The 23,962-nt window shown below is 38.0% G+C and overlaps 1 protein-coding gene across 1 annotated transcript in view; it reads right to left on the bottom strand.

The window, feature by feature from the left end:
• The window catches only part of SLCO4C1 (solute carrier organic anion transporter family member 4C1), a 33,935-nt gene extending 10,391 nt beyond the window's left edge, over positions 1-23,544 (bottom strand). Inside the window, exons 1-8 of the mRNA XM_052778529.1 lie at positions 23,238-23,544; positions 17,830-18,093; positions 11,165-11,359; positions 8,298-8,394; positions 7,251-7,372; positions 6,231-6,346; positions 5,786-5,930; positions 3,672-3,867 (exon numbers count right to left, since the gene is read on the bottom strand). Coding sequence (XP_052634489.1) covers positions 3,672-3,867; positions 5,786-5,930; positions 6,231-6,346; positions 7,251-7,372; positions 8,298-8,394; positions 11,165-11,359; positions 17,830-18,093; positions 23,238-23,451 — 1,349 coding nt within the window. The 5' untranslated portion in view covers positions 23,452-23,544. The remainder of the gene's footprint in view (positions 1-3,671; positions 3,868-5,785; positions 5,931-6,230; positions 6,347-7,250; positions 7,373-8,297; positions 8,395-11,164; positions 11,360-17,829; positions 18,094-23,237) is intronic.
• Positions 23,545-23,962: the final 418 nt, after the last annotated feature.

The following is a 23,962-nucleotide window of genomic DNA, read 5'->3' as shown; positions in this document are numbered from 1 at the left end:
TAGTTCATTGTTCATACATAGAGGAATCAAAGTTAGTTTTCTCTGGCTTAAAGCACTACAGTGCACCATAAGCAAATTCACTAATGACAGGTTTGTTCATACAGTGCCTTGTTAGCCTATGAGGCATGTCAAGCCTAGAAGTATTTAATCAATTCAGTGGCAACATTTGTCCTGTTTATATGTGCAGATAATGTCTCTTTTCCCTGACCCACAAAGAGGGACTGAACCTTTAGTTATGCATGGTCAGAGAAAAATACTAAAATACAGAAGAATACACTTTAGTGTACATAGGTTCTCATGACATGGAACTTCTTTTCTAACATCACTTTTCTAAAGAAGTCTAGCAGACGAGGCCATTAAATGGTCTTTAAAAGCTCTATAGGTTGGGTATTCTTTCACAGCAAAGCAAAACAAGGAGACCCAGAGCCATGTGGGAATGAACATAACTAGAGAAATAGTCACTGCATTTTTGTAACTTCAAGATTTCAAGAAAATACTGGACAAAAGAATTTGGCAAAAACAATTCTTTGAAGTGTTTACTAGACAAAGTAAACCACTTTAGTTCTGCTTATAGGCTGATTTAGTAATAAACTGTTACTATAGACAGTATAATTTGTTCATTAATATATGATCTCAGAAGTGATCCTGTACTCATGTGGTTCTGGTACTAAGCTTCCAAAAGCTTTCCCCACCCCACCACCTCCAGGGTATTTTTCAACAGAAAGAGAATGCTTGCCATGAAGGATTTCTTAAAAATCTCCACAAAAAATGAATCTGCATCAATTTCCAAGTCAACTGTCATAGCATTCTCATAATTTATTCTTTCAGAAGCATTTGCTCAGCAGCACAAGCAGGATTCAGACACTTGGCTATTCTTCCACAAACTTATAAATTTGTTAAAGCTACTACTACATATTTTAGTTGCTTATTCCTTCATGGAAAGTAGTTTCAGAACTGGCACTATATTAGTGCCACTAATTATTCTGATGCAGGTCACATGTCCAACAAACTACAGTCCAACATGTAACAGTGAATTACATAAAACTGAACCATTTTTTTATAATGGATACTGAGTGGAGAGAGTTATTTCAGGATTGGTTAACTCCAAATTACTGTAGATAAGAGGTCTTCAGCAACAGTTGAACTACATAACTGCTGAAGTTACATAAAACTATTAAATACAAGTTAACTGTATTTAACTTAGGATGAAAATCAATTCAGCTGTACCTTTTGTCAGCTGCTCATTATCATAGGACCTGGTATAGAAATATGGGTAGCTGCATATACTATTTTCTATACAACCTCTTCAGTATTCAACTGCTACATATAGATCCTTTTGCTCAATATGTAACCAGAAACTTTTCACAACCAAATTCTGCATTCTAGTTTCCACAGTTCTGAGGTGTCCACAGTAATCTTACAGCTAGCATTTTTTCAGACACTGAAGCAAAGCCATGTTTTAAGTGTTAAATGTCAACATTGGCCTTTGAATATACTGTCAATTGATAAAGCAAGTTGTAAGGATAGAAGCAGAATGAGTCGTAACTTGGGCTTTAAGAATTTATTTTTTTCTTTCCCAGTCACCAAGTGTATGAAATTTGGTTTATTCATTTTGTATGCCTTCTGGAAAAGGAAATACAAATGAATGGTTAAGGTATCATGGCATTAAATTTCTACTCTGTTAGAGAACTGGAAGCCTGACTGCCTTCAGTCAGTACTGCCTCCAAGCCCTCTGAATTTCTGTTCCGTTCACCTGGGGTTATCTATTTTACTGTTTTCACATTTACCTAAATGAGGCCTGAAAAAATATCTGTGTAGTCTTTCATGTCACTCTTTTGCATTTGGGGGAAAATTTTCTAATATTTGTCAGTTATGTTTACGTCAATGATACCCTTAAAGGACCTAGGAAAATTAGTAGCTTTCACATTCTAATATTTGTGCACTTAGTTGCCTCCATGAGTAAGATGTGATTTTCCTGCGTTCTTCTATTTGTTGTATGCTCATTCTAAGACAGTCAAAAAGCATGGCAAATACCAAGTGAAGAAACCATATAAGCCTAACTGTTGATTAGATGTTTATCATTTTTTCCTAGAAGTATTACCAACTTGCACGTGCATTAGAGGCTACAAAACCAATTTCTTCCCCAACCTATCTTCTGCATTTTCATGGTGCACTTCATGCTATTGTGTCAGTGAAGTGCAAAGATCGTCTTCCCCAAACTATTTAGATTCAAATGTCTTTTTATGCATTGGAGCATAACTTACAGACTCTGCTTTTGTACAAGATAGTAGCACCTAACTCTTTTCTAAAACGGGGGACTTGGGAACACAACAAAAAATTATTGGCAAGTTATTCACCCAGTTGCACAGCACGCTGCTCATGCTTATGATTTTTTCAAATGGCAGCTAGCAGTCCCTAGCTACCAGCCTCCTACAGTTATTTCGCACAGCAGCATCTGCCTCTTTGGCAGACCCTCAAACAGCTGGAGTTGCCTCTGGCTCTGTCAATTCATGCTAGAGTAACCAACCACTTGAAAGCACTGTTTTGGCACAGCTAGCTGCCTTCCTCCTGCTTTTAAACAATGCTCATGCTACAAAGATGTGTACTATTTAAAACTATGAGAATTGAAACATTATAATCTTAAAGTTAATTCCTTAATAAGGTGTGACTGGGCATTTTATACAACATAGTGCCTATGGTGGTGATTTGATCACATACATTCAATGCTGAAGTTTTAAAAGTGGACCTAGAAATCCATTCTCTAAAGAATGCTTATCCTTGCACATATTTAATCTTGCCTCATTTTTATTTTCACTTTTCTGTCTTTCTTCCTGCTGCCATATTGGTTTCCAGAGTAAGCTTTTTTTACAGCAACAGGAAGAACATTCATCACAGAATTTCTAATACAAGTACTACAAATATCTAAAAACGAGTGATAGACTGCATTCTCATTAGGAATGGGAATTGTGTTGTTTAAGGGAAAGAAAAGTACATATTGTTTAGAGAAGCCTTTCTTATACATGTTAGACAAATATAATTTGAATTATGTTTTGGTTAACCATGTAACTCCACCCATTTTATTATTCAACTTGGGTCACTGAGCTACGCTCTCTTTGCATTAAACTCCTACTTCTATCAGCCAATTTACCAGGAAAAAAATTAAAGCCTCCTTTGTAAATGGAGGCTAGATGTGCTAGAACCTGATGCTACAATAATGGCTTCATTTTTCTAGAGAAAAAGTTTGCAGTTTAAGTTGCAGTTCACCTCAGTGGTGTCTCATAAAATTGTTGCACAGAGCAGACTCCCTCCGGGAACAAACTGCCCAGATTGTCAAGAGTTGGTTAATAAAACAAGATTCAAAAGACACACTACTTCTACAGAGATACAAAATTAGGTGTAGTCAATACTATGGCTACTACACCTACAGCTAGGAATTTTTTGTTGAACAGGACCAGGCTGCTCAGAACATTTTGCAGGCAATGTATCATTACATTTTCTTAATCGTCTATTACATAAAGATTCCAAGAACAGGGTTTTAGAGTTCCATAAAACATTTCAGTTTCACACATCAAGGCAAAATATGACATTTTTAAAGGCTTTGTATTCTGTGATGTAGCTTACTTATTTTAAACATTAACACCAAACCCAAGAGTGCATTAAAATATATTTACCCATTATATGTTTCAGAGACACCTGCGAAAGGTTCGTTCCCACATTTAGCAAATAAAAACACTGTGTTTAATATTAGGGCCACTGAACAAGTGCCTATCATGAACTTGATTATGCTTTTGCAATCCATTTTGCACTTGGAAACCAAGATGCCACTTATGATTTGGCCTAGTGCTGCTGCTGGAATTAATACAAGCCCTAGAGGAAAACAAGACACCAGCAATTACACAAAAATGCAAGATATAATTAGTGAAGCAATTTAGAGTGCAATTTAATGTTAAGAAAAAAAAAAATCACAACAGTTACCTGTATCTTAAGATGCAGTCCATGGGATGTCATTTTCAAAACATCCTACCAGAATCTGTTGGCATGAGTAATTTATTCTACCCTTACAATCTCTTTAGCCTTTGCAGAATTTAAATTTGGCAAGGTAATTTATAGTTGTCCAAAACCCAAGTTCAACACAGCAAAGCCAGATTACTTAAGAGTACTACGTACTAGGCAGGAATCTCTGAACACCAGTAGGCCACTTCATGAAAATAGAAAATGCTCTTTCATTGCTTCCATGTTTTTTCCACATGTCCATGTTCTTTGTTATACATTTGTGTTATGAACTTTTTAATAACAGAACATAAGCACTATTATAAAGAGACAGCACAAGATACAGTAAGGTATTTACAGAAAGATTTTTAAAAGTCTATATCAGTGGGTCACTTTTGCTGTCATGGTCCATAGAGTCCATAATGTTGTATCGTCTTTGCACTATTAGGACTCCAGAAACATAACTGAGCATTTTTATATTGCTAATCTACAATACAACACAGAAATCAGTGTAACTTGCACTGACCCAAGACAGCTAATTTTAAAGACAGTTCATGTACAGTGGCAGAACTGCACAGGCCACAGACGGCCACAGTCAAAGGTAGTTTAAATAGTTAACATGGACATTGGCAACACTTAGATTAGCTAGCTCAACATTAGTTCAAGTACAGCCAACTTTCAACGTTAGTGTAGGCATTTCTTTAAAGCTGTAGATTTAATTAACAGTTTCAATATTTTCCAACTCAAATTAAAAGAAATTCAGACAAAGTCTACAGACAAAAAAGGAACATTCAGTTTTCTACTTCACTGCTGATTACTGTTCAACAATTGAGCATGTATTCCAATGTATTTCTGCATAAAACTTGCAAATGCTTTGTTTTGAAGCAACAATGTCTGAATAGTGATAGTACTATCTAGTATTACCCAGAGGAGTAAGTCATTCAGAAAGTCTCTCCCAAAGGTATTTCTGCTGGAGAAAGAGCACTTCAACTAGCATATGCTTATATTGCAGCACTATACAGCTGAAGTAATTTAGCAAGACATGTTCCAGAAATACAAAGTCTGCCATATTGCAAGCATCTGTTGGCCTACCTGTTAATCACATGACCCTACCTAGTGCAGCTCTTCCATCAGATTTTTCTATTTATTGCTCCAATACTCAGCTTTTCTTAGCCTTCCCCTGTTCTACCTATTACTTCTGTGTATCAGTGACAGTAAGCCAACTATAGAAGCAGTTACACAATAGCAGTAAGCCAACTAGAGAAGCAGTTACACAACAGTTTCATAATATATCCTTATTAGTCATTTTATTGCAAGCTCACTATAACGTTATGGTGGAATTGAAGAAGGGAAAGGCCAAGTCAACCCCTTGTAGTAAGCACTGCTTTTTTTTCCAGCTGCCGTTCATGTTCTTCCTTTAGGAGGTCCTAAGGCTTAATGCTCCTTCAGCCAATTTTAAATGAAGAAAAATTAAATGTTTTTCACCAAGAACAAGAAAGGAATAAATTACAATTTCAGCAGCACACAGAATTCTCATTCTACTTTGAATATGAGTATCAAGTCTTCTGAACCTACAGACTATGAGTAGATTTGCACCCATAATGATTTAAGTACTAAGGTTTTCATAGGGCAGGCAAGAATAATATAAAAAGACTGTTTCTGCTGTGAAAACTGCATTTCATGTAAGTATATTCACAAATATCTCAAACACAAGATGCCTATATAAGCTTCCACCTATAATGTTGACATGTCCAGCACAATATATTTAAGATTTAAAAATGAAAAGCCACATTACCTCCAAGAGTTGCTGAAAAACTTGATGTCTTTCCAAACTGATTTTCTATAAACTTTGGTAGAAATGTGGCAAAGCCAGTGGCAACTAAAGCTTCTGAAGAACTGGCTATGATTAGACTCATAAGCACTGGATTCTTCAACAGTATCTACGGGGGGAAATTAGCATAACACTCAGGAAATTATTTCATTGTAGTACCATATAAACTAGAAGTCACTGTATTTGTAAGCAGATACTCTCATACGGAACTTCACTAATAAGCTTTTCTTCCTTTTACAATCTTAAGCATCAACAAAATGAACATATATTAAATTATCAGTAGCACTGGAGACTTCCCTATCGCAACATGATAAAGAAGCAATTGCCTTTCTAAACACTTATGTATTACCTGAAAAAGAATTCAATTTCTCAGAATACATCAGTTTTAGCAAATTCAAGATTTTCTTACCAGAAGAGCCACGGGAAAGTCTTTAAAACTTTTTCCAATATTCTTGGTCTCAACAAGCACCTCACTTCCATCATTATGAGTTTCAGAGATTTTTTCAGCCTGTATTTTTGCTGTTCCTATAAATGGGCATATTTATTGACAATGGAAATACTGAATACCTGTGCTCTTAGACTTAAAGTCAGAAAAAGCATCAAAGTAAGTGTTTCCTTTCCTTGGGAAAACGAGCTCAGACATTGTAAGTTGTCTTGAATATTTTATTGGTACAGATCCATAAAAAGATCAATAAGGTATTGCTGTGAAAAGAAGAATTTGGCTGAAAGCATCATGCTTCCATTGGAAGGCCTTGGCTGTAAGAAGATATTATCAAGGATATCCTAAGAATTTCAGACTATCCTGAAGCCCATTCCATTTCCTGGGGTTTTTTTAAATCATCCTCACATTCTCCCCAGTTCCCTACTTCATTGTTCCTTTTCCTCCATCATTTCTCTTTCCACATAAGCATAGTAAATTCCTTTAGATGCTCTTCCAAGGGACTCCTAGATATAATTTCTGTTCAGGCAGATACTATTAAAACTATTCTTTTCAGAAGACTGCTCTGGGATACTTTGATTCATGCTTTATTATTCCACTCAGAACAATAAAGCAATACAGTCAAAGACAACAATGCATGAGTTAATGGAATTTCCTTATGATTCTTGGAGGGTAACATAGCAGCTTTAAATACACTCCTGGGTGCTTAGCTGCAAGCATCTTCCAAACTTTGAGGATCAGTTTCCATGCCTACTTGTTTCCAGTCCTACTGTACACCATTATGTACTCAAGATCAATCCTCTAGCCCATTCACCTTGTTTTAAAGGCTGCATATTGGAAACAAAGTATTTGTCATCAGGTTTTAGCCAAAGACAGTTAACTGAGAAACAGTATCAAAGACAAATCACTCACTCCGTCCAGCAGTCTACAACCCCCTTAAGTATAAACAAATGTCTCTTCCAAAGTAGCCCATTATCTTTAAACATTTACCTGGTAGTTGTTTCGGAAAGCATGTAAATGGTATTATAAGGAGCCAAACTGCAAAAAAGCATGCAAGAAATGCTATCCACCATGCGCCAAGCCAACGTGGGTCATCTTGATCTATCTTTGTACTGGAAGAATAATTTGGAAAAAGCAGATTTACCATTCATAAATTCAAATCAGCAGTTTCAGATGTCAGGTTGGTTTTTTTTTAATGCTGATTTAACAGAAAGCCTTTGAATATTGTCATTTTCTTGTTTTCTACATGTACTGAATTTATCATTTGCTTGTTTAAAGCACATTCATCAGCTCTATTGTAATAATATTGCATTCTACCAAACATAGCTTTCAACTCATTAGTGAAATTCATTCTGATTTAAAGGCCACTATTTGGCCCTGATTTCAAGATCCTGTAGCATTATAAAGATACTGAAAAAGCTGTTTTTAGAAAAAAATCTTCATAATCAATGAGTTATATGAAAGCCAATACAGAAGTTCAGAATGCCATTGCATTGATCCGAAGTCCCTAAAACACAGGAAATAAAAGTGTAAATTAAGTTGTTGGCTTGGACAGTAGTACAATTTATAGCATTATTTTTTGAATAGTGGACTATTATTCAACCGGTAGATTTTCTAGCAAGCTCTTCCACAGGAGGTAAGCAGCAGTATCCTACCCCTCATATCCCACCTTAGGGAAATTTGTTGCACAAGAAATCAATAGTTGCAATCTAACCCTAAATGGGCGACTAATCAAAAGACAAAGCATTTTATGTTAATCAGCTTTAAAATAGCTAATATCTCAAAAAGCTAGAACTAAGTATTTGCACTACAGAGAAACTTTCACACACAATGGAGTGACTATTCACTGTGAGAAGTAACTCATTTGCTAGAAGCCCTTGTGAATACAATTTGTTACCAAGTTAAAGAAGCTGTAGAAAATACAGTATTTTCCAGACAAAAACTCTTTCTCCTCCTCATATGGAGGAAAGCTGATCATTTTTAATAAGAATTATTAGGAAAAGAAAATAGAAAGCAAGAGACTAAGTTATATCTTGCCTTTCTGGGATCTGGATATCAATATAAACATTAAGTAGCTGCCCTCCTAAGACATAGCCAATAGCAGGACCCAGCAGTGACATGGCATAGCCAATTCCTAGAAGAGAAAATACATCAAGTTCACCATACATTTTTAAAGCTTTCTTTGGAAAAAAAAAATTCCTAAATCAACTACAGACCAAATGCTTTCTGTAATTCAGCCTGTTCTTTCACTGTCATTACTTCAACTACATGTAGAAGACAAAATTCATACTTGTCCCTCAACAGGAAAATTTGAAGTTCTCATTAAAAGCTGCAACTCAGTTCAGCAAAAGACACTTCACTGACAGCATCTTTATGCATTATTATTTTGTGTATCTTGTGCCTACAATCACAAGCTAGCTTATGAAAATTTCTTATGTGAGGTTGTTATGAGCATCAGTTTTTAACAGTACATGCCCACAACCTTTAAGAACCTACTTATTTATATTTTTATTTTGAGTCTTAAGATGGTTTTCAGATCTGCCAAGACCAGAAGCCAGGGTTCCATTAAAACTTTTGACTGGAGTAATATCTGCCACTTGAGTTCATTTAGAACTCAATCATATGTGCTTCAGTTTATTGATATGATCCTTAAAATATAAAGCCAGGGCTTTTAACAGCTCCTGACAGTTCTTAAAAAAAAAAAAAAAAAGACACAACAACAAAAAAAAAACAAAAAAAAAAACAAAAAACCCACACACAAAGAAACACACAACCCCAAACAAAAAGTTATAGGTGTAATCATATCCTACTAAAGAGCACTCTTAGGTCTATCCATTTTTTTGGCCTTAGGACAAGATTTTCTCGACGTCACAATAGTCTCCCTGGCCTACCATCCAGATTTCTGTGGCACTTTAGCACTGCTGGCAGGAACACTCTCTGCAGATTAAGGCTTGCAACTGATAGTAACTAGATCTGTCTAATTGGTAAGACATGCATCTTTACTGCTGATATTCTATGCTTTTGCCCAGGTTGAAGAATTTGGATTTCTCATTTGTTTCCAAAGTGCCTGGATCCTGAGTATTTAGTATTATTTTGCTCTGTTTAAACAGCAAGAAAGAATGAGGGGGTCATTGGGAGTGGTGCAGGACGGGCAAGGGACACAGAAGGGGACACTGAAGTATCAGTAAGTCAAAACAAATACTGAGTTGACATATTGCAGGTTTTCCTGCATATTGGAAATAATGACATGCTCATAAGATCTTTCTGAGTTAAGTCCACATTCATCCTACAGAACTTCAAACCTAGCTTAGAAGGTGCGTATTTCCTCCAACAGACCATTCAGTTTAAATTACTATTTGGAATTACTTAAATTTTCACTGGCTTTAGATGTAGGTGCCTCAGTTCAACAAGAGCACAGTCCTCATGAAAATGTACCCAGTATCAGAAGAGAAAGAAACTACCAACTTATGAGTTGCAATCTTATAGTCCAAGATGCTAGCAGCTATTTACAGACACTAAGAGAAAGTTTTAGGGTTTGAGGGGTTTTTTGCTGCCCTGCACAAGCCTTCTTACATTAGGCAAAGCAACACAATATATTTAAAATCCTCAATACATTGCATAAAAGCAAGGAAAAGAATTAAGGCTTAATGTAGCTACCTGTCCACTCACTTTTGTTCTAGTTTTGTTACATTAGGCAGTATACACTGTTCTTCTGAACTCAGCACTTTTCTGAAGATTGCATAAGCATTAATTTATTGTATTGGTCTGTTATGTTTTAAGTATGAACACTGACACAATTCTCCTGAGTTTTCAGGCCACTTCTTGACCCTCTAATAATGCAGACAGCCCTAATTCTGCTCTATTTATTTCACTGGCCTCAGAAAAGTGTAACAATCTCCTCTCTCAATATAAAGAAACAGCAAAAATAAAAGCTGTCTTTGTTATTTAAGATTTAACATATGCAACTATTCTATTTGTTGGCATCAAGCAGAATGGCTTGCCTGAAACAATTAAGCAAGAATTGTATGCAAATAGATGATGATTTCAATTTTGCCCCCTAAAATATTGAATTAGTCTGGAAAACAGTCAATGAATCTAAGATGCTTTGAATTCCCCCTGAGAGTTACCAGCATAGCTAACATACTTTTATCAGCTTACACCTAAAATGGGGAAAATAGCAAAACATCTTCATGCCCATAGAAAACACACTTAGACTGCAACGACCTTGGCAGTAAAAATGCACATAACCCAGAGACTGCTGACTGGAAAGATTAAAAACCACTGTTAAGAATTAGTATTCCTTAGCTTTTAAACAGCTCCACAGTAAAACAAACACATTCTCCATGATTCTAGGCAATCCTTTTGCTTTCAATTAAGAAAAGATACTTCCAGTATTTCCTTCTGAAGTGCCAAATTTGAATGTGGCTGAAGAACTGCACTGATCACATAATGCATAGGAGTGTCCCTGCACTGAGGGGATTGCATACTGTTAGAATGTAAGTAAATAAAACTGTTGAAGGATACAGTAAGGTCTGGCTACTGACCTGATATAGGGTAGTCTTCAACACCTGTGACACTACAAAGCAAATTTTTGCTACAACTTATTCTGTTGATAACAGGCAGACTACATTAACCATTTAATCACTTTCAGTTACTGACATGAAAAAACAGCAGGAGAGGTGCACAAAGTAGCCTTACCATGCTCTGCAAAATAACTATTGAAAAGACTTGACACTTAGAGCAGACTAATACCTAACTTGCACAGTAACTGATACAGAAACACTTTATGCACATAAGTAAACAATGACAAGACTGATTTAATAAGAGGAATTCATAAAAGCATTTGGAAGGCATTGCAGTCTAATCTATCCAGACAATGTGTTATAAACAGTTTTAAAAGTTACCTATATAAAGGGAAGACTTGTGTTTTGGGACACTGTCATCAATAAAAGCTGTCCCCAAAGTATATAGTGGAGTTCCTCCAACTCCCAGCAGCAGCTGCCCCAGGATAAAGACATACAGATAGTTGGGAAGTGAAGACTTTGCGCTGGCACTGCAAGTGAAGTTAGCAGAGCTTGTTCCTGGAATTTGACATGTGTCTGAAAGACAGAGACAGAAAGACTTTAAAATTCTGTTACCAAGTTCATCACAGTCCAACTGAAGAAAAACCTGTACTGAAAGCTAAACTGCATATGAAGTGTTGTTAGTACCAGGCTCCCATTTTAATTTTCAGGCCTCCTAAATACCCTATATGACAGTGCCCTAACCTTCTGTATCATACCCCTCAAAAGAAATACTATCATGGCTTGGTTTTTGTTTCATTACCAGGGAGGAAAGGTGGATGAAATAGCCTTATTAAAACATTTTGGCTTGCTGAAAGCCTTATTAACAAGATGTATGAAAAAAAACCAAACCAAAACAAAACAAAACCACAACCACAAAAAAACCCCACAAAACAACAACAAAAAAAAACCAACCACAAAACTGCCAAATGGTCATTCAACAGGTTAATGAGTACTCTTAGGTAACAGACATTTCATTTTATTCTTGTACCTTATAATGATTCTGAGGAGCACTAACAACAACTTCCACTCTTAAGTGGAAGAGCAGCCTGAACAACCTGAGGAAAGCTGGACTGCTGGAGAGGAAAGTGCAGTCATCAGTGGCAAGCAAAGGTAATCCTCCCTTCTCACACACTGTTTTGAGAAGGGTTTCCCTAAAAAAAAAAAAAAAAAAAACGCCACAACTTAAAACCCCACACCACTATCTCTCATAGAGCACAAACAGCCATATCTCCAGAATGAGAAGTTAATGTAAAGCCTCTGTACTTGTACACACACACACACAAAGAGGGAAGCAGAGGTAGAACAGCCTAAGGTTGCATCTGCTCCTGTAATGTTTGGCACCATGAGGAGGGAAGAGAAAAGAGGAAGTGAAGACAGGGAGTATGTTTTCTCTTCTCCTTCCTCTTGCTATCATTGCACTTTTAGTAGCACACAGTAGCAAGTTACAAGATCAAAAAGAAGAGCATGGTTCTTTCCAGGTTTTTCCACAGAGAGCGTACAACCCTAAGAAAGAGGATAAACCCATCAGTTTGGTGGAAACAAGCTATACTGAGCAAATATATGAAAACACCCTTCAGATCAGATGAGTAGACTGACTAGTTCTCAATACTTTGCTACAACATTATTACATCATTTTTCTCAGGTCCTTTTATATTTGAGAACACTTTTTACTTAAGCAAACAAAGGGCAAGCTTGTCCACACTTTGGGCTCACAGGACATAAAATACAAGGAAGTGCTTGCCACACAGCAGATATTTAAAGAGAACTGTCTACACTGATGTTATAAAGTCATCCATGGGCTTTATCATGCCTGCCTCCAGAAGGAACAGCACCATAGTCATGATGCAATCATGTAGCACACAACAGGTGATTCAGTGGTGTTGCACAGAAACTGGCCAGTGTAGAGTGACGGGAAAACCTCACTTCAGGAGGAGCCATTAAAATTTTCCTTCCTTTCCACTTAGGAACAATCCTCATTTTAATGCTATACTGAAGCCACATGGGGAACACTAATTTTCAGGGTATTGATTCATAATAAAAGTTTTTAGAGTATATATTCTATTTCTTTTCAATCTGCTTTCTTTAGCAATACTTCTCTTTTCTGCAGGAGATTAAGTCTTGAATCAGGTTAACTTTGTACTATTTACATGCACAGCATCTAAAACCAACTACAGAAGGACACCGTATCTTACAGTGTCTTGTTAGCATACACATATTCATGTACAGCACGTATATACAATATACCTGCAGTTATGTTAGCCTCTACTACCTTTGAGCAAGTCTAAAACAGCATTAACTAGTTATTTTATTGTAGTACACAAATAATAGTACCTTGTTAAAATATACACATCAGAAAACAAGTAATGCAGAGCAAGAAAATGCCATGAAAGATGTTAAATGACAAAAGTGTAGCCTAATTTGATATCTAGAAATAGCTTCATGAAATAAGCAGATTACATATAGTAATGGCAATCAAACTCTAACAGACTGTGGTTCTTCATGAATCCACATCCCCTCCCCCAATGTCTCACTTCCTGTCAATCTAAAAGCCTATGCCATTGTGTAACTAATTGATTATAGCCTCTCTCCTTCAGTTTTCTAGCTCTTCAATTTATATGCCCTAGGAAATTTATCCTGATGTTGAGATGAGAGAAGTTTATCACACCAGTTTGTTTTCAGAACCACATAATCAGGTCTAACTACAAAATTAAGAGAACCATCAATATGAACTTTAATACAATTATAATCCTTTTATTTGCACGAGATATGACCTTTTTGGTTTTGTTTTTTTTGAAGTCAGCAAATACACATGCACTTGCTGAGTGGAGTCATGGACCATATTTAATGTTTCCAAGAAACATTTTTAAAAGCAGACAGTTTACCACAAAACTATGAGATTAGTTTAAACCAGCATGAGTCAGAACTGCTAAACAACAGTTTACTTTCTCTTCCTTAGCAATTTATGTCATCCCCTTCTTGTGTCAGTCCAAGGTTTAAGCAGATGGGTAAAGTGAAACAGGTTAAATCTAACCTGGATTAGATCCACACGCCTGTTTGCTGCTGCTGTAAGAACGGTGGAAAGAGAAGGCACTGGCTTTTAAATTATCAAGAAAGTCTAACCTGAGATAAGACAAGCTCTGGGAGAGTTTAAGATGGGTGACTGACCATTTTTTAACTACCTTTTCTCATTAAACTTGTTTTCCCTTCTAAAAGTCAGTGGATTAGACTTGCATTTTAAAAAGCAAAACTGCATTAAAGGCAACACCATCCAACAGAGTTGGTTATTAAAAACTTTCTTGCATACTTTAATCTAACACATCTACCTGAATCCAAGTTAGGTAAAGGCCAAAATATTCCCAAATATTTAATGCAACATACTAGCCAAGAAGGTGGAACCAACTGTGAGATGCTTTAGCAATTACATTAATTAGAAGAAAGACAGGTCAAGACTAGTTTTACTCACATCTTAAACTGCAGCTAGTAGGTGTGGGCAGGTTTTGTCTTTTGAGGGGGGCGGGGAATACTTTAAAGATAATTGTAAGGAGTGAGAAATAAAGAACAGCTTGGTTTCTACTTCTTTTTAAACTTAAAAATCTGTCTCCCCTTTAAGTCTTGAATGGGAAAGTCACTCAAAGCTTCAATGAACATGCTGAATGAAGACTAACTTCTTAGTTTCTAAAGGCAGATGTTACAGTATTATGTAACATCTAAGTGATATAGAGAAATAGACCAAGCAGTGTAGAGAACAGCAGCACTATCCATTATTTGGCTAATCAGAGAGCAGAAGCAACAGAAAAACCACAGACATACTGATTGTGCAAGACAAAACAGTCAGATTAGAAGCTGGCATCACACATATTCTGTTGCCATTAGTACTCAAATGTCCCAGTCTTCTTCACTCTTTAATTGTCCTTGGCATGTTCTGGGAAGGAAGATCAACTAACGCCCTTCTGAGAGGACTCACTAACTCTCAGACCCTAAATGACTTATCCACCACCTGAGTTTCCAGTAGAACAGAGAACTTAAGAAAGGTGTTCAAGTCATTCTCCCTCTTCTCAAATCACACCACATACATTTCAACTCAAATGGCTAAGACTTGTTATTAAACAAAGATACTTCTTTTTTCCAAAGATATCATTCACATCCTGTTACTGAAGAGACTCATGGAATAATTCAGGTTGGTAGAGGCATCAGGGAGTCATGTAGTCCAACCTCCTAAACCAAATGGTGTCAAAACTGAATGCAGTCCAAATTGCTCAGGACTTTACTCAGCAGGGTCTTGAAACCCCCCAAAGATACAGACTGCACAGTCTTTCCGAGTAACCTGTTCCGATACTTGACTGTCTTCACAATAAAGTTATCTTCCCTGTGTCAGGTGAAGATCTACATTTCACATTTGCTGTGACAGACGTCTTTTACAAATGTAGACATGTTTCAATAAGATCCGAGACAAAGTTTAAAAGTACATTGCTTATAGCATCTGCAGTTTTTACAGTCCTCTGCACTGCCTACGGGTAATCAAATACAGAATGGTTTCATTACAGACAAACCACTAGATGGAGCTCCTGACTACAAATATAAGAGACAACTGAGACACCGGCGACCCCACGTAACCTAAAAAAGTTATCAGAACAAATAGCGGGTTACATCTGGGTTACAAATTTGAGTCTGAAGTCTTTCTGGAGATTAGACAAGACATGTCTGCTGTGGCTAAAAATTTTTGTAAGTAGGTAGACCATTGGTTATCTACTCTTCGAATATGAAATGGATTAAACTATTTCTAAAGAGTGTTATTATGATAAATATTTCCAGTTGAATAGTTTTGTAGAGTAGACTATATATATACTCAGAATAAAAGTAAATTAATATCTCAAGGTAAAACAGTAAGTTCCAGGAAGTCTCTAAGCCTTATACTGGAGGCTAGATGTATTTTGTATTCCAGACTAGATCTATTAATTAACCAACCCAGCAGCCATATTGAATATTGCACGGAACTATACTTTGAAGTTATCATGCAGGTGAAACTCACCGTACTTACATATAACAGATGAACATAAATAATCAAGTAACCAGTTTCAAGTTAGAACTGTTCAAAAATAAATTAGGTGGTAGATTTTAATATAAAGCATCAAATAAAAGAGTTTACTCCCAATACATTAAAATCTCTGTAAACTACTCATCCAAACAAATAAGCAACAAGGAAGGTTTTGGGGGTGTGATGCTATTAAATTCTGCAACTAAATGTATTGCTAAGATTCTTCATCAACATCAGAACTAGCTAAACCAGATAGTCTATAAAATCACATACTGTGGTTTATTTAACTGTTAAAGGATGCCGTTGCACAGCACCTGCACATTTACATCAAGTCTGTCATGGTGCAGACATTCCCTGCACTCTGTAATCATTTATCTTAGATAGTATTTTGTTTAAGTCAGCTTAAGTCCTTAACTCTGCTCACCACAGCTGTGGCATAGCTACCTACATTACAGCAGTAAAAACAGTATGAATGCAGTCAGCTTACAGTGCCATAGAGAAGCAAGTGCATGTTCCATGACCCCTAATAAGATATCAACACCTACAGTATCTTTAATGGCAGATGAAGTGGCAGATGTTTGATGAAACAGATTCTTTGAGATTTCAACCAAAATTGGTAGCAGAGGGAGAGATCAGTTGCAATAGTTGGCCATCTCCCTTCACATTCCCACCCTGTCAGTATCTTGTTTCAATAAAAAAAAAACAACCACACACAAAAAAACCCAAAACCAAACCTCCGATCAGATTGGAACTTTTTTGTGTTAAATTCAGCTTCCCTTCCATACTAGTGAAGTAGAGAGGGTAATACTGAAACTGAAATTGTAGAGAAATGGGACTGTACATAGAGCCAGGAGCAAGTAAGCTGTTGCCCCTCTACTAAGGGGTAACAAGCAATCATCTGCTCACAGCCTCCAGCCCTGAAGAGTTTTTCCTTTAGGCCTTGTTCAGTTAAAAGTTCAATTAACTTCTGCCTCAGATCCTCATTTATTAGATGGGGAACAATAGCTTACCAAAGTTATCTAACTAATGGTCGATGTCAGGACAGCTCAAAGTGTGTGAGATGATTAACACTTAAAAACCTAATTTGAGAATCAACAACCTGAAGACTGAGAACTTTCCATCAGATTGCTTAATACCTACTGATTTTTTTAGTGAGCACTCTAATATGCTTAGTCAGTGAACGTATAAATCTGATTAAACACTGCAATAACAATTAAGACAATCCTAAAAGATTAAGTCATCCTGCTTTAAACATACCTGAATGTTTCTTTATTAGTTACAGGTGTGCCACTAAGTTGAGATGCAAATAGTTGGTACTAAGCACATTGCACTTAAAAGTCTTGTTTTATGAGAAAAGATATGCAAGATCTGAGAACTGGCTGCTCCCACTATTTCAATACTGCTTTGTTCACTATAGGTCAGTACTGCTTGTTCCCTCTTTGTTTTGAAACCCACAAGTTTTAATCAATATTTTAGAACTTAGTGAAACTTGTTAATGAATTACTCAAGATGCCTTTAATAGTTCAAAACCCAGAAGAACTACAACATGTAGTCACCTTTCAACAAGAAGATGGTAAATCTAACAGCTTTCCTTTAACATTTATTCTACATCACTGACCTAACTTGGATTCCTATTCACAAAGAAACGCCAGATCATTTTTTACTCAAAGTGAATTTTAATTGCATTCATCAATGCAAGTCAAAAAAGCATTTTATTCAATTGTTGCTTATAAGCAAGAACTGACATTGACACTCAGATCTCTTCTGAAAAAGAAAGTTTGCTGTGAAGAGACAGCTCTTGAAGTTACAGATTTCACAGAAACATTCTGTTTTCAGCGTTAGAGATAATACTCTATTTTTAGGACTTTGACAGAGATTAACTATGTTGTACCAAATTAAGAGTTGCACCAAGCTGCTACAGAGATTTTTTTTTTTTTAAATAATTTTCAAAATGTAAGGATAAGCTTACCTTCAAGTTTAGCTCCATAGTGGTATTTTCCACTACTGAAGTGCGGTAAGGAAAATATAAGTGAGCCCAATCCTAGCATAAATGCTGAGAAAGCAAGCCATTGTGGTTTGTGCCCTCTTTCTCCAAAGAAAGATACAAACAGTGACAATACACAAAAAGCAATGTCATAGCTTGCAGAGATTAAGCCAGTGAGGGAACTGTTCAATTCGTAACGCTTCTCAATTGTTGAAATACTAATGTTAATCAGGCCATTTACCACAATACCTACAAAAAAAAAAAGGAGATAATTAGTCAAAGATACATTAATTTGATAGAGTTCCAAGGGTAAACCCACCATTGTGTGATGGAAGGGTTAAAATTAATATATTTACAAAGTTACATTTTAAGGTATTTATTAGCTTTAAAATCAAGGTGTATAGTGGATTGATACATTGCCAACTTAAGCCAGCCAAACTGCACAGGACCTATTCAATTTTTTTCTCTCCTGTGGGCATTAAAGATTCAACACTTAAGTATTAAGCCAGCAAAATACCATGCCTCAAACTCTGTTCACATATTAATGTTCCAGATTCAGTTCAAAGCACAGACAGACTTAAAACAGAATACATTACAGTGTCATAAGATACTGTACAAATTAAAAGGAAATTAGTCAAGACTGACTTGCATTAGAATACAAGCTACAACTGAAGCAAGTTCAGGATATAGCTTTCAAACAAACATAATTTCCTCCCTGCCATCACGAAGGGAAGATACAAGAAGGCTTTTGAACAGACATCCTTCCCCTGTAATACAAAAAAGTGTAAAGTTACTTAAAAATACTTTGCAGCTCTTTCAGAGCAACTGAGGTGATTAACTGAGGAAAAAGTTTGCCCTCTGAATCTTGAGGTTCCTTGAAGCAGAACTATCAGGCAACCTCGAAAAAAGGCCTTGCACAAGCTGCTCTACTTCAGCACAGGTAAATTCCAAAAAACTGATCCAAAAGTAGAAGCAAGTAAGCTGCAACTGCCAGTGCATGCTTATGCACACTGTCCATTTTTACAAAAGTGTTGTTTGTAGATACTAACTTGAATCTCCCACCCTGCCTCACATTCTGTTTGTACGTGAAACACCAAGTAGTTAAAACTTAGAGGAGTTTACTTTTAACAGTCCCAAAACAGGATTCTGTTACAAGTGAGATGAATAGCTGTACTTCACCACAGTGTCAGAAAACTTCATGGTAGTCTAATTAAACTGGGCCTGTAATAAAATACATACCCTGGAAAAAAGTTAGGAAGTCTTGGAGTCACAGTTGCAAATAAAAGTTCTGTAACCTCACAGATGACAGATGAGCATCTCCCGTAACACAGGCCCTACAGTTATCCTTCCTCTTTGATTCTCTACTGTCATTCCAAGACCAGAACAGAAGGACAGATGACTGGGAACAGCAACAGATTTAAGTTAGTTTTCAACAGGCACTGCACCACCCAGAAGTGCAACTACACAGGCTGAACTTCAACAGGTCTGCTTAAGTGCTCTACATACTAAAAAAAATTACTCTAAGGTGTGATCAACCAGCTGTTTTCTTACCAGTGCAATTCCCACCATAACTAAACACTTCAGCTTTCTATAAGGAGGCAGCTCTTTGCACAGTCTTAATTTTCTAATACTCCGCTACAGCCTCTTTATCAAGGATGACAATTTCACCTGTCAGTCTGACCACCACACTTAAATTCATATGGGATTAACAGAAGTATTCAGGTGTTCCTCCACTGCCATTGTTTATACATTTGGCAGCTTTCTTTTCTTCTTAAGGAGCATTGACCAAAGAACAATACTAGCGTGAAGGAATGAACAAACAAGTTCTTCCCATTTGCCAGCACTTCAAACATTTACTAAGCCCTTAAAACATTCACATGAAGTAGGTGTGCTACATAGTAAGTTGGTTACAGAACTAGAAGACATTGTCTTTTACCTGTAGTTTAAGCTGCCACCCTTAATTTACATCCTAAAAGACATAAAACCTTGCAGTTAATTTTATTGGCTAATTAGATTTCATCTGTAAAAATGTAAACGTGATGAATGGCAGTATAACTTCTCAATGCCATCATCTAGCGATTAATCACTAAAATCTCTTCAGGAAACATGGAACCTGGCTGGTACTAACTTAATGTGAAAAACAAATTCTACAAGGACATCACAACACTACAATAGTAGTATAGAAATTATTTTTTAACTATTCTCATCCAAAACCTTATTGTCCTGCCACATCTGTTAGGAGTTTAGGTACAGTGTGTACTGACCCACAAAATCCAGATTAATCATAAACCAACTTCATTTGCTCTAAGAAAAAACAAGAGTATTTTTTCTTCATCCCTTTAACAGAAAAAACATGCTTTACAGTTGTTATAAGTATGGTGGCTTTAAAGCAGTGGTTTGCAGACACCCAATCAAAAAAGAAAAAAAAACACTACAAAAATAATTTAAAAATCTTTCCTGTAACAAATCTGATCAGGGTATAAAATATTAGCGCTATCCAAATTTTTCAGACAAATTAGTCTGGACCAGTCTCAAACAGTGGTTCTGTTGGTTTGTTTAATAAAATTATTAGACATGAGTTAGAAACAGCCCTTCCTGCACTCAAAATAGTGAGATAACTTCTACCTTGTTTGCTACTACAGCTATGAGCTGCAGCATATCTCGGGTTTGTATTACAAGATGCAATCATACATTTATGCAACTCTAAGTGCCATACAGAAAGCAGGTATTAGTCATGTAACTATGTTCTACACAAAGAAGTGTTTTCTACTCTGGAAGTACAGGTTTCACATGTACTTGAAACAGAAACAGCCAGAAATGAAGAGTTAAGTTTCACCTGGAATCTTCTGAGGAGCTGAATTACAGCACATCAGGTGCTAATGGTAACAATAACCTCTTTCCTAGGGCAGCTAGAAAATAATCTAATAAATACATGACTTCAGTTACACACACACACACAAAAATCTACACGCATGTACCAGGTCACTGCAGATAACTACCTACTATGTTCACTCATTGTGTAAAAAGTCTAGTATAACAACTTACATACATTAAAAGTGTGTTAAGTACTATTGCATTGTTCTTTGGCATATTAGAAAATAACCTTTTCTAGATGTACATTAGCATTATCAGGTTTTATAGATATATTTTATCTTCCTCAGTGATGGTTTCCTGTAATTTGGAGGGTGAATTAAGTAATTGAACCCAAAGCTAGAGTAGAGTAGTAGCTCATGTAACTTCAAAATCCCAGTGTTGTTTTGTGTGCTTTTATCTAAACTCTGAAGCTGCAAGACCTAAATATTTTCCCAAAGTTTCACATGCAGCACTGAATTTCTTGCCTGAAAGTGATTTGTGTTTTTTCTGCTTCTCAAAAAGAGTTGCAACTTGAGTCTACAGTGCCAGATTTCCTTTCTACAATCTAGCCAAAGGAAAGATACTTGTTCAGAAAATCCAGATAACACATCATTAAGAATGCCACAAGGTCTATAATAGTCATGCCTACATCAGCTTCCAAAATGAGCATCAGAAGTTTCTGTACATTAAGGTCCTAAATCTGAACTAGATTAGATAGGTACCACAGGACTACGACCTGAATAAGTGGCATAACCAACACCCATAGCACCCTGAGGGGACAGAGAAAATACAAGACCTTTTTATGACTGGGAATGTATCGACACTACTAATAAGAGATAAAATTTAAATGATACTGAATTCATTGTTCAGCTGAGCAGACAATCAGATCAGCACAGCAAACTGGATTTTAAGAAATATTGCTACAGCAAATGTAGAAGTGCTGGAAATATTCAAGACATTCTGTCTAGTTTGCATGATCTAAAAGTCTTCTAGTAGTCAGCTGCCACTGAAATCTACCATGTAAGAAGTTCTTCCACTCCTCCCTTTCTTTTACTATGTTAGAGAAAAGAAATCTGAGCTAACAGCAGGACAACTGCAACAGTAATCACCTCCTGGTCCTACCAGCTGTAGCACAGCCTTTCAAATACAAGGAACAACAGGCTCTGCCCAAAACTCTCTAGATACTTTTCTAACACAACATGTGTATGTTAAGAAAAGATCAGATTCTAAACACCTTGAAATCAGAAAGAGTTCATGGAAACACATATTGAAAGACACTGGTTCTTCTAAGGATTTTCCAAGCAACACAAGTAGCAGTCAGATCCTTCTAGGTTTTAAGCAGAACCTCCTACTCAGTTCTGCTCAGACCACCTCAGTTACCTCAGTGTGGTTCCAGGCATGAACACAGCCATCCATATTCCACCTGTCTTTGGCATAGTCTGCCTGCTCTTCTAGCACTGAATCTCTTCTCCATGTCCCCCCACACCTCTACAGCAGTCTCATTCTTTATGAGCAAAAAGGATGAGCTTTAAAGTCTCAATTTTTCAGGAAACAAGTTTTCTTTTCTAGCTAGTCCAATAAAGTTGAAGGGTTCTGAACATTAATCCAATACCTCCATTTGACGGAAGAATATCTAAGCTTTACAAACCTCAAGTTTGTACATTTGATACACTAATGCTTCCTCTCCCCCTCAGCCATTATTACCACTTTCTAAGCCTAAGGCTTGCCAAGATCCTAACACATCTTGTTACAGAAAACCAAAAATATGGACAAGAATATGTGAAGCTGAACAACAGAAATTAAGAGCAAGCTAAACTTCAGGTTTCCCCCAAGGTTAAGTTAAGCCGTTAGGTAAGTGTTAGAAAGATGACTGCACTGGGATCCACAGAACAAAACCAGATTTTTTTTAAAGCCATCTTAATTACCCAAAGTCCCACCCAACCACACCAAGGTACTTTCTTAATTGTCGGGCAGGTGACAAAGTACATGCTAGGGCACTAAAGTTTTTCTATTGGTTTATATCATGTGTTTTATTCCCTGGGTTATATGTCTCAACCTGTGAGGCACATATGGAGCACTAATTTCCCTGTGAGCAATGGGGACGCAGTCTGGACAAGAGCATGAAGCACAGAGCAGATGGGACCGTGGACTCAGCAGTGGTCAAAAAGGTAGGTAGGAAAAGAAGAAAAGGAGGAACAGAGTGAAGTACAGAGAGTAATACTGTATGAGCAGCTTCCCTATCCAGGGCACTACGGTACTTTCTTCCCCTAGCGAAGCCACTACTGTCACTTTTCAGCACCAGCACCAGACTCAGGCAGCTGGAGGAACCCTGCCTCCCCTTCCCCACCACCCAAATCACCACCGCTACTTCCCCTGCCTTCCCAAGCCTAGGCTCCCACTTGGCCTCCCCTGCAGCTCCAGGATGGAAAGCAAGATGTGCCCAGGGCAGCAGAAGGCCTGCAGGGGCCAGGTCCCACAGGGAAGGTGGAGAGGGGTGCAGCAGGCCTGCGGCTCCGGACAAGGTGGCGGGGACAGGTTACCTTGGAAGATAGCCAGGAGGCTGTAGGCAGCCAGGTAGCCCTCAGGATTGTTGCAGAGCTGCAGAGCCTTAGGTGCGCAGCGGCCCCACCCGCAGGGCCCCTCCTCAGCCTCAGGGACGCCGGCATCTGCCCCGGCGGGGCTCGCCTGGCGCTGGCGGCGGAGGTCGGGGCTGGGTGGCTCAAACACCGGGTTCTCGATACCGTCACCCTTCATAGCGCTACGAAGCCGCTGCCCACGACCGGCTGCAAGCGACAGCAGGCGCAACGCTCCTCTAAATACCCGAGAACGGGCCGGCCCCGACGGGGGCAGGTGGCGGCCCTTTCCCCCTCCTTCTGAGGAGGGCGGCCCGCCCCGACCCGACCCGACCCCGCCCTGCCCGGGCTGCTGGGGACCGTGTCCCGCGGTTCCCGCCGCCCGGCGAGACCCCTGCGTCGGTGGGGTCACCGCTGAGCCCGCGCCGGGGAGGGGGCTGCAGTGCCCGCTGCCGGTGCCTCGCCGCTCCCCCTCGCCCCGCACCCGCCGCTAGGGCCGCTCGGTGACACGGCCTCCAGCCCCGCCGGGCCCTGGCCCGCGTCTCTCTGCCAGCCGGGGCAGCCCCTGCAGGAAGATCCACGCACCGGGAGCCACCTAACGTTATAACGCGATTAAGGTGAACGTCGGCAGATCGGCCCGGGGTGCGGAGTGGGCTGGGTTGCGTTTCGTTTCAAGTTCAGGCGCCCACACC

Source organism: Harpia harpyja, chromosome Z (genome assembly GCF_026419915.1).
Source record: "Harpia harpyja isolate bHarHar1 chromosome Z, bHarHar1 primary haplotype, whole genome shotgun sequence".
In the NCBI taxonomy this organism is placed as follows: domain Eukaryota; kingdom Metazoa; phylum Chordata; class Aves; order Accipitriformes; family Accipitridae; genus Harpia; species Harpia harpyja.
The sequence above is the reverse complement of the archived record's forward strand: the minus strand, read 5'-3'. Positions and strand labels throughout refer to the sequence as shown.